The following is a 14,725-nucleotide window of genomic DNA, read 5'->3' on the forward strand; positions in this document are numbered from 1 at the left end:
AATGATGAGAAATGGGCCCTGAGATTGAGGAATCAGCTCATAGTGAGAAATGCTTCCTACCTTCCAGTGCTCCCCCTGCCAGCCTCAGTAAACAGTTTCCCGTTTAAGGGGAAATGTCTTGGCAGATGAGAGTAAGTTAACTCAACCCTGCCGTTATCAGTGAGATGCAGCCCACCCTGATGGATTAACAGATGCGTTAACAGAGGCTCTTTGAGTAGCACATTACCAAGGCTGCAAAGACAGACTGTTTTCCCCAGAATTACTAAGTTAATAATTAGTCGGGGGAGGGCATAGCTCAGTGGTAGAGTGCTCGCGTAGCGCACAAGAGGTCCTGGGTTCAATCCCCAGTGCCTCCATTAAAATAAATAAATAAACCTAACCACCCCCCCCCAAAAATAATCATAATAATTAGTCATTCTCCCTGCTGAGAGGTGCACTGTGTTAAAAATGTGCTTAAATCAATCATGTTCTATACCATCTCATACCATTAAAATATCAAAATTCATGTTTTAAAATATGCAATGATGGAAAAACATCACTTGAAGAAAATCAGGGTATAAAGCAACGTAAGACAGCAATCCTACTTAGGAAAAGTGTATATCCGAAAAATACTTTGTATTCTAGGAGAGCAATACACTAGAATTTTAATAGTGTTATCTATAAATAACAGTATTATCATTGGCTTTTATTTGCACGTCTGGGTATTTTTCAGATGGTGGACGACAAGCGTGTATTGTGTTTTTGACTCTGCAGAACCACCACATGTTACTTACTGTCATGTGTTTAAATTCGAAGGTCCAGGTTCTCCAGGGAAAGGAGCCCCCCTGTTTTCTGCAGTGTTTCCAGGGGGGGATGGTGGTCCACTCTGGGAGACGGGAAGAGGAGGAAGAAAACACACAAAGTGAGTCACTTCCACTGCTGGAATTTGATTTTCTCCCCCTCCTGTGAAAGGTATTTTCATAGACCTGGGGGTTTAGAGTAAGTCTCTCTTCATACAGCTGTGGCTTTACCACTGAAAACCTGACGTTTGCCTTGTAAGTCAGCTTTCTGGGGCTCTCACACCCTCCCCCTTCCACGGAGCTGACTTCAGAATCCAGCTTTGCAGGCGGGAGGCTGGAAAATGACTTCACCTTAAACTGGATCTTCCCGGCAACTCTGTCTCTTTTCAAGGGGATGAGGGGGGAGAAATCCGTGAGCTTCTCTTCTAAATTTTGAGACTTTTGTTGGCCAGCATTCAAAAAAGAAAAAAAAACCAACCCTGAGCTTTAGAGCCCTTTAAAATATGACTTAACTAGGCATTTATGAATTTTGTAAAAATCGTTTTTCTGCATCGTGTACTTTTGGCAACCCTGCTTCTAACTCCAAAGAGATTTGCTCTCCGGCCACCGTAGGACCTCCGCCCATCGCGCCCCCATCCCGCCCAAGCAGCGGGACTGGAAGGAGGTGGCGCTGGTGGCTGCCTGCTAGGCCCCCTCCCAGGCAGCCGCGTCCTTACTCTGTGCCACCGGCACCCCCTGCAGGTGGGTGGAGGCTGTACTGCGTTCGTGGTGAAGTGCCCGTGGAGGGGAACTTGCTGGAGGTGGCCTGTCACTGCAGCAGCCTGAGGTCCAGGACGTCCATGGTTGTCCTCAACGTAAACAAAGCCCTCATCTACCTGTGGCACGGATGCAAAGCCCAGGCCCACACGAAGGAGGTCGGGAGGACTGCAGCCAATAAAATCAAGGAACAGTGAGTGCTGTGTGTCTGAGGACCGCTCCCAGCTCCCCAGGGGTGCACTCCAGGCGGGAAGGATCCCAAGGTCCCCGTGGATGCCCAGGTGGGGCCACAGTGACTCGGGGGGGCGGGGGGGTCCAAACGCGGTCAGGGGCCCTGATGTTCCAAGGGCACAGGGCACACATCTGGCCCAAACCTCCGGGCCTGTCCCTGCTTTCTGAGGATTTACCTGCCTGAGGAAAATGCAGGGGACCCCCACCAGCTCCCTCAGAAGTATGCTTCGGGCTTTTGAATGAGGAGTGTGGCATCCTCTGCTATTTAAAGAGAGCAGGTCTCAAGTGTCACTTAGGTGTCTGTGTCGGAGTGGGGTGCTTTAAGAGCACTTAGTCCAAGGGAGTTAGAAACCAGCCGCTGTGTTGGACTGTCAGGTGTCCCCTCGTTAGAGGACAGCCGTGCTTCCTAATCTCCGAGACCGCCACCTGGGTGAGTCATTGGGGTCCCCGGGGCGGTTCTGGGCAAGCGCACTGGGTGCTGTCTCCCCGGGGCAGACAGGTGCCCACTACACAGAGTGCCTGGTGACAGCAGTAGGTGAGGACCCACTAGGGGAGGGGAGAGAGGATTAAGCCAAGGAGTAGCTGGGCCACGCAGTCACTTGCCCAGGTGGGCTGCCCCTGTGGCTCTGTGCTTCCTTGCAGCCTGAGCAGAACGGGCATCTTAGGCAGCAAGGAACCACAGTGCCCCTCAGGCGTTCCCGAGATGCCCGGGCTGAGACCTGGCCTCGGTGACATCGGCATAGTGGAAGGGCAAAGCCTCCCAGGGAGCTTGGTCAAATCCATCCTGGGGGTACCAGAACTGGGCAGGATGGGCCTGGTTCCCTGCTACTGCTTTAAACCCTAGTGCACATGGAGAGCAGAAGAGGAGAGAGGCTTGCGGTGGGCAGATCAGCAGAGCATCCTGGAGGCCGGGGAGCAGGGAGGGATGACAGCCAGCGTTTATCCAGAGGCACTGGTCACCTGTCAGGGTTTTTTTCCCCCTTGGGCCACTGAGGAAAAATAAAATGAATAACTCATTCCCTTGCACATTCAGCAGATATGTATTGAACACCTGCCTGGTACCAAGCACAGATTTAGGGCCCAGGGCGGTGCTGGTGAACACACCCAGCGCCGGGAGGAGGCGTGGGAAATGTGTATGTTACGTATAAAAAAAAAATCGATTTCACTCGGTCTTCCACATAGTGGAACTGTTTGTTGGGAAGTAGGAGAGAGGTGGCTGACAGAGCCGCAGAATTCGTCTTGAGTAATTCTGTGCTGCCAGGGCCTTATAAGAACTCTCGGATCTTCTCTGTGCAGGTGTCCCCTGGAGGCAGGACTGCACAGTAGCAGCAAAGTGACGATACATGAGTGTGACGAAGGATCGGAGCCCCTGGGGTTCTGGGACGCTTTGGGGAGGCGAGACCGGAAAGCCTATGACTGCATGCTGCAGGGTAAGCCCGCGCGGCGTCTGCGCATGCGCTGGCCCGGGGCGCCGTCACCCCCACGTGTTGCGGTCACCCCCACGTGTTGCGGTCACCCCCACATGCCGCACACGGCGGGCCCTGGGCCCGGCTGCAGCCCAGGAAGCGGCTGAGCGACGTGTGCAGGGACTTAGGACACTGAACAGAAACTGTATGTCCGCAGAGACAGGCAGGTGACGGGATAGGGGCGGGTAGTTAGAAAAGATTGCTTCCGCCAAAAAAATCACACACGCAGCTCCACGGGAGACACAGCATTTACGGAGCCTTGGAGGGAGGTACAACCTTAGGAGAAGGGAAGGAGAGAGGAAAATTCCAGGAAACCAGATGAGGACAGACAGTGGGTACCTCTGGAACAGGGTGCTCTTGGTTTGGCCCGTCTGCAGGGTGCAGGGAAACAGTGGAGTGTCAGAGAGTAGATTGGTCTTGTCTTTAAATACACAAACTACAGACCGACTTGAATACAGAATTACATTAAGAAGAAAAGCTAATAATTATTAAGCAGCTTAGGATGAGCCAGGCAGTGGCTCAGCCCCAGCCGCACATGAACCCACTTAGTGCTCATGGTCCAACACGCTGCCCTTTTCAGGGATGGGGAAACCGAGGCTTGGGGAAGTCCATCACCTTGCCCCAGGCTGGACACAGTGGACTGTCCTCAGGACCACTCCTTCCTACTGCCTCTCTGTCTCTACAGACGTTTATATAGTTTTGTTTTAAAACTACAGTTGACCCTTGCACAACATGGGGGCCAGGGGCCAATCCCCAACAGTCTAAAATCCACATACAACTTTTAACTCCCGCAAAACCTCACTACTGAGAGCCTCCTCGTGACTGGAAGCCTTACCTTTAACAGTCAGTTAACACATTGTGTATATTGCACATCTCGTGCACTGTATTCTTTAAGGAAACAAGGAGGTGCTATTAAGAAAATCATAAGGAAGAGAAGATACACTGGGAAGACTAGTTATCAATCCTGTGAGTTTGTCATCTGTTTACAAGAGGACTCGTCTGTCAGCACCTACGTGAATGTTGCCTTCGGTGCTACAGAACACTGCAGAGGCTGTACGTGTTACTCACGCTAGACCTCAAAAACGAAAAGATAATGGGAAAAAGAAATGTGCATGTGTTACAGACATAACGATTCTTGCAGGGATAGCAAAGCAGCAGCAGTGTGACTGCTTTTTGGTTGGCTGGTGTCATTGATATAATTGCTCCACAGTAGCCTCGCCGATACACTAATGAATCGTTATAAAATCTTTATGGCATACCTATTCATAATGCAGTATTGGACAAAGTTACTTTTTTTTTTTCAAAAATCACTTACTCGTGATGATGGGCTGAAACTGCAGTGTCTCCAGTTACAAGAGAGAGGCACCCAGTAATCCACTTCTTTGAAAGCAAAGTTACAAAACAGTAAGAAAGCGAACACATTATTAATTTTGTATTAAATATCATTCACCTCATGCCTATGTAAATAGGCAAGTATCTACATATATTTGATGGATTCATGACATACTGAATTTCTTCAATATTTCTAGGCCTTGCAGTTTGTGAGTTTTTTCAAATTGTCACAAATCTCCAAAAAATGTTTCCAATATATTTGTTGGAAAATCTCCATGTATAAGTGGACCTGTGTTGTTCAAGGGTCCACTGGAATGCATGTCAATCATGGGACATGTTTGAAAGTACAAAGTTAAAGAAAGTAAGGTGCTTATAATCACATCTCTCAAAGATGTCAACCAGAATTAACATTTCTTTATGCAACATATATGCATATATTTTTAAAAAGTAAAATTTGGGTAGTATTCGTTATACACACTGTTTTGTAACCTGCTTTTTGCCCTTAATTATGAACAATTTCCCAAATCTTATGTTAATATTTAGACTTTTACTGGCTGCAGGATATTTCCTGAGCATTCTCTAATATGTGCCACTCTCTACCTAACCTACCTCCTACAGCTGTAGAGCTGAGTTTTCAATTTTCTTCTTTCTGATAACAATAATGAGGTTATAAATAATTTTCAGAAGAATTATCTGCATTCATTTTTAGGTAAGGTCAATTCCTAGATATGGGACTCCTGTGTTGATGTTATGAAAGTCTTACAGTACTTTTGTATCAGCAAGTGTCCCAGAACAGTGGCACTAACTTCCATTCTCACCAGCAATGTACAGACATGTACATTTCCTGGCACAGTCACAGATTCGGTTTATTACTTTTTCCTCGCTGCCTAAATTGATGGTAGAAACTGGTATCTAAACACTGTTAGAACTTAATGTTTTAAATGAGAACTGCTCAACATTTTCTGTATGTATTTCTTAGCCATCTGTGCTTCTGTTTAGGTGAATATTGTATTTGTGCCTTTAGCACTTTAAGATATTTATTGTTTCTTTATTATATTCCTTTAAATACTAATAAGGATATTAACAGGTTTCCCATTTTGTCACTTGCCTTTCGTTTTGTTTGGTTGAGGGTGATTTTTTCGCAAGGTAGTTTTTCATTTTTATGTTGATGCATAAATCTCTTCTCCTTGAATTACTTCTTTTGCAATCACGATACATAGACCTTCCTCACCTCCAAGTTCAGACAAATCTTACCCTCTTTTTACACTCATTCTTTGATCATTTCATGTCTCATGTTAATTCTTCAGTCCACCTGGAATTTACTTGGATGCATATTTTGTCTTTAGCTTTTTGTTCTCTTTTCTTTCAAAGATCCTGGGAATTTTAACTTCACACCCCGCCTGTTCATCCTCAGCAGTTCCTCTGGTGATTTCGCAGCCACGGAGTTCATGTATCCTGCCCGAGACCCCTCTGTGGTCAATTCTATGCCCTTCCTGCAGGAAGACTTGTACAGTGCACCGCAGCCGGGTATGGCCCACGGGCAGGGGTAATTCTGAGCAGAAGACACGCCTTCCAAAAACCTTTATATTTTACTCTCTCCTCTAGTAAGCAGTTTTTACTTGCCAAGTATACTTTTTTACATGATCTCATTTAATCCTCACACCTACCCCAAAGGAAAGTTGACATCAGTCACGAATTACAGTATAAAAACTGACCTTCAGTTAACTTAACTCACCCAAATTCGTCAGTGTATAGGTTGAGCACAGCTGTGTCAGGCCTGAGTCTCTGCTGTTCTCTGAGCCTTCCTTCTGTCTTGCTGCTTCATGGCCCTCAGGTGGCTGCCCTTGCTCCAGCCATCATATTTCCGTTCAGGACAGAAAGAAGGGTAGGAAGAAGGGCCGTGGTGGCCATGTCTCTCTCCCTTTTATCAGATGAAACAAAAGCTTTCCCAGAAGCCCCCAGCAGACATCCCCCTGGCCAGCGCTCTATCCCATGGCCACCCCTGGCTGCAAGGGAGCCTGGGAAAGCAAAAGTCCAGGAGCAGGGGGTTGGGAGGAGCTGTGGAGTGAGCCAGAGAGCAATGTCTGCCGGAAGAGGCTGCACAGCAGGGCCAAGACTGTTGCCTGTGTCTTCGGACCCCATTCCCTTGCCCGCCACCTCAAAATAGACCCTCTGCGCTCTTGTTGGAGTTGGGACAGTCACCAGAGACAGCTGAGTCTGAAGTCGACTGCCCGGCATCTCTGCCCTCACGTTACAAGCACCTGGAGTGGCAGCCAGGAACCTCACGGACACTGGCAGCCCCAGCACCGCCTTAAAAGCTGGACTGGTGCATGCGTCACACTGGGGAACATTAGCAAGTACTGCAAAGGGGCTGCCACCTGCCCTCTTCATCCCAGGGCTCAGGATTGGTTAGCAGCCTCCACCGGGCTTTTGGGTATGTGGTTATCACGGAATCCTGAGATGGGAGCCCAGAAAGGCCTTGGGCGAGCTGAGCTCGCGAGTGTGAGAGCCCGCGTGCCTCTCGGAGTCAGGCCTACGGTTTGCTGGTGAGAAAAAGTGAGCAGCGCTTGGTTTTTCAAGCCCAACTCTCCCTAAATGAGCCGCAGACGTAGAGCGCCTGCCGGCCTTCTAGGCGGGCCTGGACCTGCTGAGCTGGAGGGGAAAAGTGAAGCTCTCCCCGCCTTTAATCTGCTCTTTGGGGCTCAGCGGTGCTACTGACCCCTGGGAGGCATGTCTGTCTTCTGTCCTCTGCCTGGATGGGACAGGTGGCTGCAGGAGGGGCGACTCGGGGAGGAAAGAGCCCGCATCACCAGCGCCCCCTGTCTGCCTAGAGGCTTTTCCTGATTTCCCATTCAAAGGGCCAGACCTCATGGAGACCCTCCCTATGGCCCTAAGTTGAACTGCCAAGGGGGTTCTCCCCCGGCCCTACCAAGAGAGGAAAGCATGGATTAGGTTTGGGGAAGAGCTTCTGACGGTCTGGTCTCCCTCCCAGCGCTCTTCCTGGTTGACAATCACCACGAGGTGTACCTCTGGCAAGGCTGGTGGCCCGCGGAGAACAAGATCACCGGCTCCGCGCGCATCCGCTGGGCCGTGGACCGGAAGAGCGCCATGGGGACGGTGCTGCGCTACTGCCGAGGTGAGGGCGCCCCCGGGGCCCAGGCACAACCCCCGCCCGGCCTGGGTGAGGGGCCACGTCAGCCTCCGGCTGCAGGCTTTGGCGTTTTGAGGCTTATTAATGTCAAGATTAGTATAGTCTCAGCTGAAAGCATGAATGACATTTCACTTTTCTTTTCCTAATTGAAGTGAATTATATACAGATGCATATATTTAAATTACAGGTGCACAATCTAGTGACAATTTTTAAAGGTTCTACTCCATTTGTCGTTGTTATAAAGTAGCTGCCATAGTCCCCGGGTTGTACAGCACATCCTGGTAGTTTATTTTGTACCTAATAGTTTGTACCTCTCAACCCCCTACCCTTATACTGCCCCCCACCCCCGCCCCACAGCAAACTAGTACAAACTCATGAATCTCAGTTTTCTGTCATATTCTGAGGCTCAGAGCTGTGTTGTGGGACGCCTGGCCTGGTGAAGACCCTCCCGCGCTCAGGATGAATGGTGCTGTGGGACACGCAGGCCCCACCGTCCACAGTATCACCCCATCAGAGAGCAGTGAGCGCCCCCAGGTGGGCTGGAGGGCCAATGACAGCCATTCTGTCATTTTTCATATTCTATCTACAAAGAAAGATCCGTAGTCAATTCATGGTTTTTCTACTACACTGAAAATTGATCCACCTGAAATTGATGGTCTTTTAAATAAAATAAAGATGCCAGTGATCAATTTCTTACCAGAGGTGTTAAGACTTCATTGATGAGTATCACTGAGAAGGCACAGTTGATTTTCTCTCTCTACAAGCTCTTTCATAATCACTAACTTCCTCAACTTCCCACCGAATGTGTAAGCTACAGTAGCTTCTAAAAGGCTGTCATGAGCTGTTTCATTCTCACTGAACTCAGCCCTGGGATAGCAAGTCACAGGAAGACCACCCACATCCCACCCAGAAGTCACAGAGAAGGGCTTGCTTTTCGCCTGTTCTGGGCCCATGAAGTGTTTTCTTAGGTTCAGAAAGTTTAGAATCGGGGATTCCGTGCAATTTTATGCAGTCAAGTGTATAAAAATAACCTTTTATGTAAACACCACCCATGGGGTAGGAAGTACTCCTAAGTTCCACTTTAAGCCAGCAGTCAAGAGATGCAAACAAAGAAGAAAAGATTTCAGGGGAAATCGGAGACAGACGGGGTCCTCAGGCCCAGCGCCGGGTCTGCTGACGTTTGCATTCTGTGTGGCTGCAGGAAAAAGCGTCAAGAAGCCGCCGCCCAAGTCTTATCTTATCCACGCGGGTCTGGAACCCCTGACCTTCACCAACATGTTCCCCAGCTGGGAGCACAGAGAAGACATCGCGGAAATCACGGAGATGGTGAGTGCCCAGCCTTCCCCAGGGGCAGGGAAGCATCCCTCGCGTTTCCTCACTCACAGCGTGCTAACAAGTCCACGCGGACTCCGCTCGCTCAGGGAGAGGAGAAGCCTAGAGAGAAATCAGTGGAAATATTCTGGTCATTTTGAAAAACATCAAAGGCAGAGGTGCACTGAAGCCCCGTGGAGGCTGTATGTAATTAAAGCAGCCGTCTCTTCATCCTGTTAGCTAGCCGTCCGTTGCTTCCCCGAGTCCATGTAAGGCACCACAGAAGGGCCCCGTGTCTCAGATGTTAACCTTGGGTCAGAGACGACACAGGATCAGCCAGGGATGAATTGACCTGCTCAGGTAACTGAGGGAGTTACCGTGTTGGGAGCTTCCCGAGAAGAGACAGCGCAGTTCCTCGTTTGTCTCTCTTGTATGAGACCTCCCAGTGTCTCAGGCGGCACTTAGCATAAACGCCATCAACCAAAACATAATCTTAGCCAGAATGTTACCCTTTCCAACTGCAAACAGGAAGCTGACTACAGTGATGTAGGATTTCTGAAGTTATGAGTTTTCAACAATGCCCCCAGGAGCAATCCCAAGGGTGTTTTGGTCTGGTGGGAAATAGGTTTGTTTCATTCCGATTTTCTTGCCGTGCAGGAGGGCTGCCCCTCTGGGGAGGCGGCCCCGGCGGTATTTGACAGGAGGTCTGCGCTGCCGCTCTACCACGGGGAGGGCCTGTCGAGTCTCCGCTGCTGATCCGAACCCCTTTCTCTGGAGCCCCGTGGACTTGAGCTATACTGGGCGGGGCCTCGGGCAGCCTGCTGGCCGACAGGCGTGGCCAGGTGGCTCTGTTCACCAGGAATGTGTGACCTGGGAGACCTCAGAGCTCCAGGGATCATGAGCACCCCATTACCACAATCCAAGTCCAAGGACAGCCATCACCACCACATCCTGGGTTTCCTGCGGATCCCTAGGGGCCAGTTGAGCAGTCGGGCTTCCCAGGCCTGCAAGTTGTGATAATAAACATTCACTAAGAGCCGCTCAGGGCCAGGCGCTGCTCCCAACACTGCACATTTATCTTCTTTCATTTTCACGGCAGTCCATTATGATGCACCTTTTTACTATAATGCCCATTTCCCCAGTGAAGGAGCCAGGGCGCTGACCCGCGAAGCCGCTCGCCCCGGGTCTCAGGTGCCGGCCCCTCCCACTCCCACCTGGTGACCCCTAGTCTGAATGTCGCTGAATTTCCACAACATCATTCCCCCAACACACCCCCAGCCCAAAGGAGGCAGCCCGTCAGGGGTCCTAAGTTAACAGAGGAAGATGATTGCCCCGGAATGACCTGTTCAGATGAAATATACACAGGGGTTAAAAACAAAAAAAAACCAAAAACTCAATTCAGCCCAGCATATTCTAGATACATTTTCTTACCGTCTTTTTCTACGGTGGATTAAGAGTTGGGGTCTGGGGGGTAGGGTGATTCCTTTTAAGGTTAACTGGTTTTAAACATTTGTAAACAGATTCCATCATTTGGATGCTTCTGGTGTTTCAGCTTCAGATTGAATCATCTTTTGCCATCATCCCCTCGTGTGATAGTCCCTAAACTTTTTCCTGACTTATTTGAAATGCTGTGGTGGCTAAGATGACATTTAAGAGTTGGGAGTGCATCGGGAGGGGTCCTCCAGGCTGGGGTGCCAACTGACGAAGCATGTGCAGCTTCAGGACATGGAGTTCTCCTCTCTGCCTCCACCTCCCCTCTAGGACACAGAAGTTTCGAATCAGATCACACTGGTGGAGGACGTGTTAGCCAAGCTCTGTCAAACCGTTTACCCACTGGCCGACCTCCTCGCCAGACCACTGCCTGAGGGAGTTGATCCTCTGAAGCTTGAGATTTATCTCACCGACGAAGACTTCGAGGTAAGCGCCTCCTCAAGGGGGACGGCATTCAAGTGGGGCTCGGGGTGCATGCGAGGGTCCCGTGGCTCAGCCCCTGAGCACCCCTTTCCCCCCTCCCAGTTTGCACTGGACATGACACGCGACGAGTACAACGCACTGCCCGCCTGGAAGCAAGTGAATCTGAAGAAAGCGAAGGGTCTGTTCTGAGTGATGGGATGCTGGAGGACCCCTTGTCACTTTCCTTACCGCTGGGCAGGGAAGTGGATGTCTTGGGGGGTAGCAGGGGGAGCTGGTACTTTACAAATATTTTTTCATCTGAGTTTTTGAAAACCTGACATGACTGGCTCTCCTGCTCATTTTGGAGCTGTGTATTTTGTAAATGTTTCAGAGAACTCTTTAGAAACACTCCACGAAATCCGGCAGGTAATGATAACAAAGCATCCGTATGCCTGTTTTTTTTTTGAAGCTGTTCTCTTTATAAAGTGTTATTTTGATAGTTTGTGGATTCTAAAAAATATATATATTTATATAAACACCATATAAATCAAATATGTATTTAACGAAGCAATATGTATTCATTCACTTTTAAGGCTTTTTTTTTGGTGTCAAAAATAATATTAAAAGGTAGATGGAGTCGCTTCTGTTGAATTAGTTCTGCCAGCGCCACGTACCTTCACACACGTTCAGGGGCATCTCCCTCGCTCTGAGTGCTGCTTCCGGTGCTAAAATGAACAAAGAATTTATACTTCCTGGCATGGGCTCTGAAGAATCCGTGCGAATCCACCTCTGTACCTTAATATCTCCCCTCAGTGTATAGTGCCTTGTTTTATGTACAGTTTATATACAGAAAAGTTTGCTCTGCATTTTTTGGACGATGGTTTGGAACATTATCTACAGTTTTACTCTAAAATAGTGGCGATTAAAAAAAAAACTCAATTTCTAATACCTGTTGTAAACATTAAACGTGTCATTTTGCAATAGAGGACTCCAAAATAAAACCTTCAGAATAAATACGGCAATGAATTGATTGGTTCACACTGAGTTCCCAGCATGTTCCTGTCTGGAAAAAAAAAATTTTTTTGTAACTGTTAACCTAGTACCAATATTTCACCATTAAATATTAACTGCTGTTAACTTTTAACCTAACTCAGGGCAAAATGTTATACAAGGTCATAAGACTAAAGAGATATTCAACCCATAAAATGAGTTCCAAGTACTATGTTGAAGACATATTTTTGCAAATCATCACTCAACAGAAGCTCTTGACTCTCTATCTGCATCTCAAATTCAGGATCTCAGTGCCTTTTAAAAAATATTGAATATATAAGGTATTTAGAAAGCTTAACTCCTCGCAAGTTCTTATGTTCTTAAAATCCCAAATCCATGGGGTAAGCAAACACCACAGACCTGCTATGAGTTGTTCCCAGCACCCCACTTTTGATCCAAGTTCACACATCCCATAATAGCACATTTTCCTTAAACTCTGTCACTGACTCGTGTGCCCTCCACCCCCCAGCCCTGCACCAGGGTCGGGGGACTGCACCTGCTCCCGCTCCCACCACTTCATGACTGTGTGACGCTGAACTTTGCCACCTGCATCTCCATTTTTTTTTCAAAGGTCAGTACTAATCACTGCCCACCTCACAGGACTGAGCTTGGCAAGGAGGGTCAGACCCCGCTGGTATCAGTGTCACTGTCATGACAGCAGACATGGGAAAGCTATAGAGCCGGAGTTAGGAACGCAGTCACACACCTAGAAATTACAGGTTAAATCCAAGCGAGGACAACCTTCCAAAGACGAAATGCAGATGGAGAAGTAGAGAGAGGGGTTCCAACTGCGTGGCCCATAGGCAGTAGGCAAGGAGGAGCAGAGAAGTGTTCGTAGAGCCCGTGGTTGCGACCAGGGAGTGTCAGAGAGGCAGGACCAGCTACATCGGTGACGTCGTTTAAGTCACCCGGCTCCCGACAAGCACAGGAAGTGACCGGGGCTGCAGTAAGATCCTCTAGGGGAGAAGCCGCTGCTGGTGCGACAGATAAGAAAGGGGTCACCAGCAACATCCGTCACCCCAAACTGTCCCCAGGTGCTTTCACACCGTGTCTTCCTACTTGTGTTAAACATCAGCCCCCAACCACGTGCTCTCAGGCTGCCCCGCCCCTCTTCTCTGTCAACAGGGCACCCCATCTGGATTTCAGAGTTTCCTTTTGCCTCTTTTCCTGACTTGTTTCCCAAATTCCTCTCCCACCTGCAGATGTAGATCCTCCCTTACGTGGTTTTTGTGATCCTTTCCCCTTCAACTCTTGACCTTTGCACACTGGGAAAGGACCCAGCCTAAGAACATGAATTACTATAAAAAAATAATGAATACTGCCATTTGCAGCAACATGGGTGGACCTGGAGATTATCATACTAAGTGAAGTAACTCAGAGAAACACAAATATCATATGATTTCACTAACATGTGGAACATAAAAAATGATACAAATGAACCTACTTACAAACCAGAAATAGACTCACAGATACAGAAAACAAACCATGGTTACCAAAGGGGGAAGGGGGGGAAGGGATAAATTAGGAGTTTGGGATTCACAGATACACACTACTGTATATAAAATAGAGAAACAACAAGGACCCACTGCGCAGCACAGTAGAACTATATTCAATAGCTTACGATAACCTATAATGGAAAGGAATCTGAAATAGTAATACGTATAACTGAATCACTTCAGTGTACCCATGAAACTAACGCAACGCTGTAAATCAACTGCACTTCAATAAAAAATGCACACAAACCCCCCCCCCCCCCGAAAACAACAGAAGCCATGAAAAACAATTTCCAGTGGCAGCCAGACTTGAGAGTGAAGGCTGGCTGGTAATGAGCAGGAGGGAACTTTCGGGGGCGGGGGGGAGTAGATGAAAGACATTCTAAAGCTGGATTGTGGTGATGGTTGCACAACTCTGCAAAAGCACTAAAAACTTACAGACTTGTACACTCACACAGGTGTGTTTTATGGCACAAAATATTACACTATGAGAAAGCATTTTTTTAAAAATAGTAACACCCATCTATGTGAAAAATGCAAACGTGATGAGGATGTAGGATTTAGGAACTGGAAGTCATAGATATTCCTGCTGTTAAAGGCATGATTCGTGACACCTGTTGAAACAGTAAGGAGGACGTTGTTCAGGACCATCTCAACAGGTAGAGGTGGGAGGGAGACAGGACTCGAAACACACGAGGAAATGTGGGAACTGATAGCAAAGACACAGGGTTCGTGGTGGGCTCAGTGGATGGAGATTGACTAAGAGGAAATAGCAGGGGAAGGAGGGGTCCTGCAGAGGGCAGCTCAGGGTGACCAGCACCCCACCGCCCCACCAGGGGATGGTGGAAAGTGAGGGGCCTGATCCCAAAACGGGGGTGATCAGACATCAAGGGTGGGGGTCTGGCTAAACCTACCTACTTCACGAGATTCTTGCTAACAGCAGGCCTGTCTTGGAGGACGTGTCCAAGGACGGGCTTGGAGGAGTTGGACTTAAGTTTGGTCCAGGACAACAACTTTGTCACCAGTCCTCACATACAAGAACTTCACTGGTTTGACTTCCAGTCCTCTAGATTTTGCTTTACATCTACTGACACAGAGATGCACGCTTATGGGTTTGGGGGTGTTTTTTGTTTTTTGATTTTGAAGGGAAAAATTGCATTGGTTCTTAGCATTTTAATTCTTAGCAAGGCTCAGACATTGGTCCTTGGATGTCTGCCTGGGGCTGTGTGAGGTTCTGCAGTAACGTGGGGGGCAGTGTGAAAG

The 14,725-nt window shown here is 48.4% G+C and overlaps 1 protein-coding gene across 19 annotated transcripts in view; it reads left to right on the top strand.

The window, feature by feature from the left end:
* Positions 1–11,941, top strand: part of SVIL (supervillin) — a 215,156-nt gene extending 203,215 nt beyond the window's left edge. For 18 of the 19 annotated variants that reach the window (XM_031444939.2, XM_031444940.2, XM_031444941.2 and 15 more), the window contains 8 exons: positions 796–901; positions 1,521–1,728; positions 3,063–3,196; positions 5,936–6,091; positions 7,557–7,700; positions 8,917–9,041; positions 10,788–10,943; positions 11,043–11,941. In XM_031444939.2, coding sequence (XP_031300799.2) covers positions 796–901; positions 1,521–1,728; positions 3,063–3,196; positions 5,936–6,091; positions 7,557–7,700; positions 8,917–9,041; positions 10,788–10,943; positions 11,043–11,129 — 1,116 coding nt within the window. In that variant the 3' untranslated portion in view covers positions 11,130–11,941. The other variant, XM_064479450.1, reaches the window with a different exon arrangement.
* The last annotated feature ends 2,784 nt before the right edge of the window (positions 11,942–14,725 follow it).

Source organism: Camelus dromedarius, chromosome 26 (assembly GCF_036321535.1).
Source record: "Camelus dromedarius isolate mCamDro1 chromosome 26, mCamDro1.pat, whole genome shotgun sequence".
In the NCBI taxonomy this organism is placed as follows: domain Eukaryota; kingdom Metazoa; phylum Chordata; class Mammalia; order Artiodactyla; family Camelidae; genus Camelus; species Camelus dromedarius.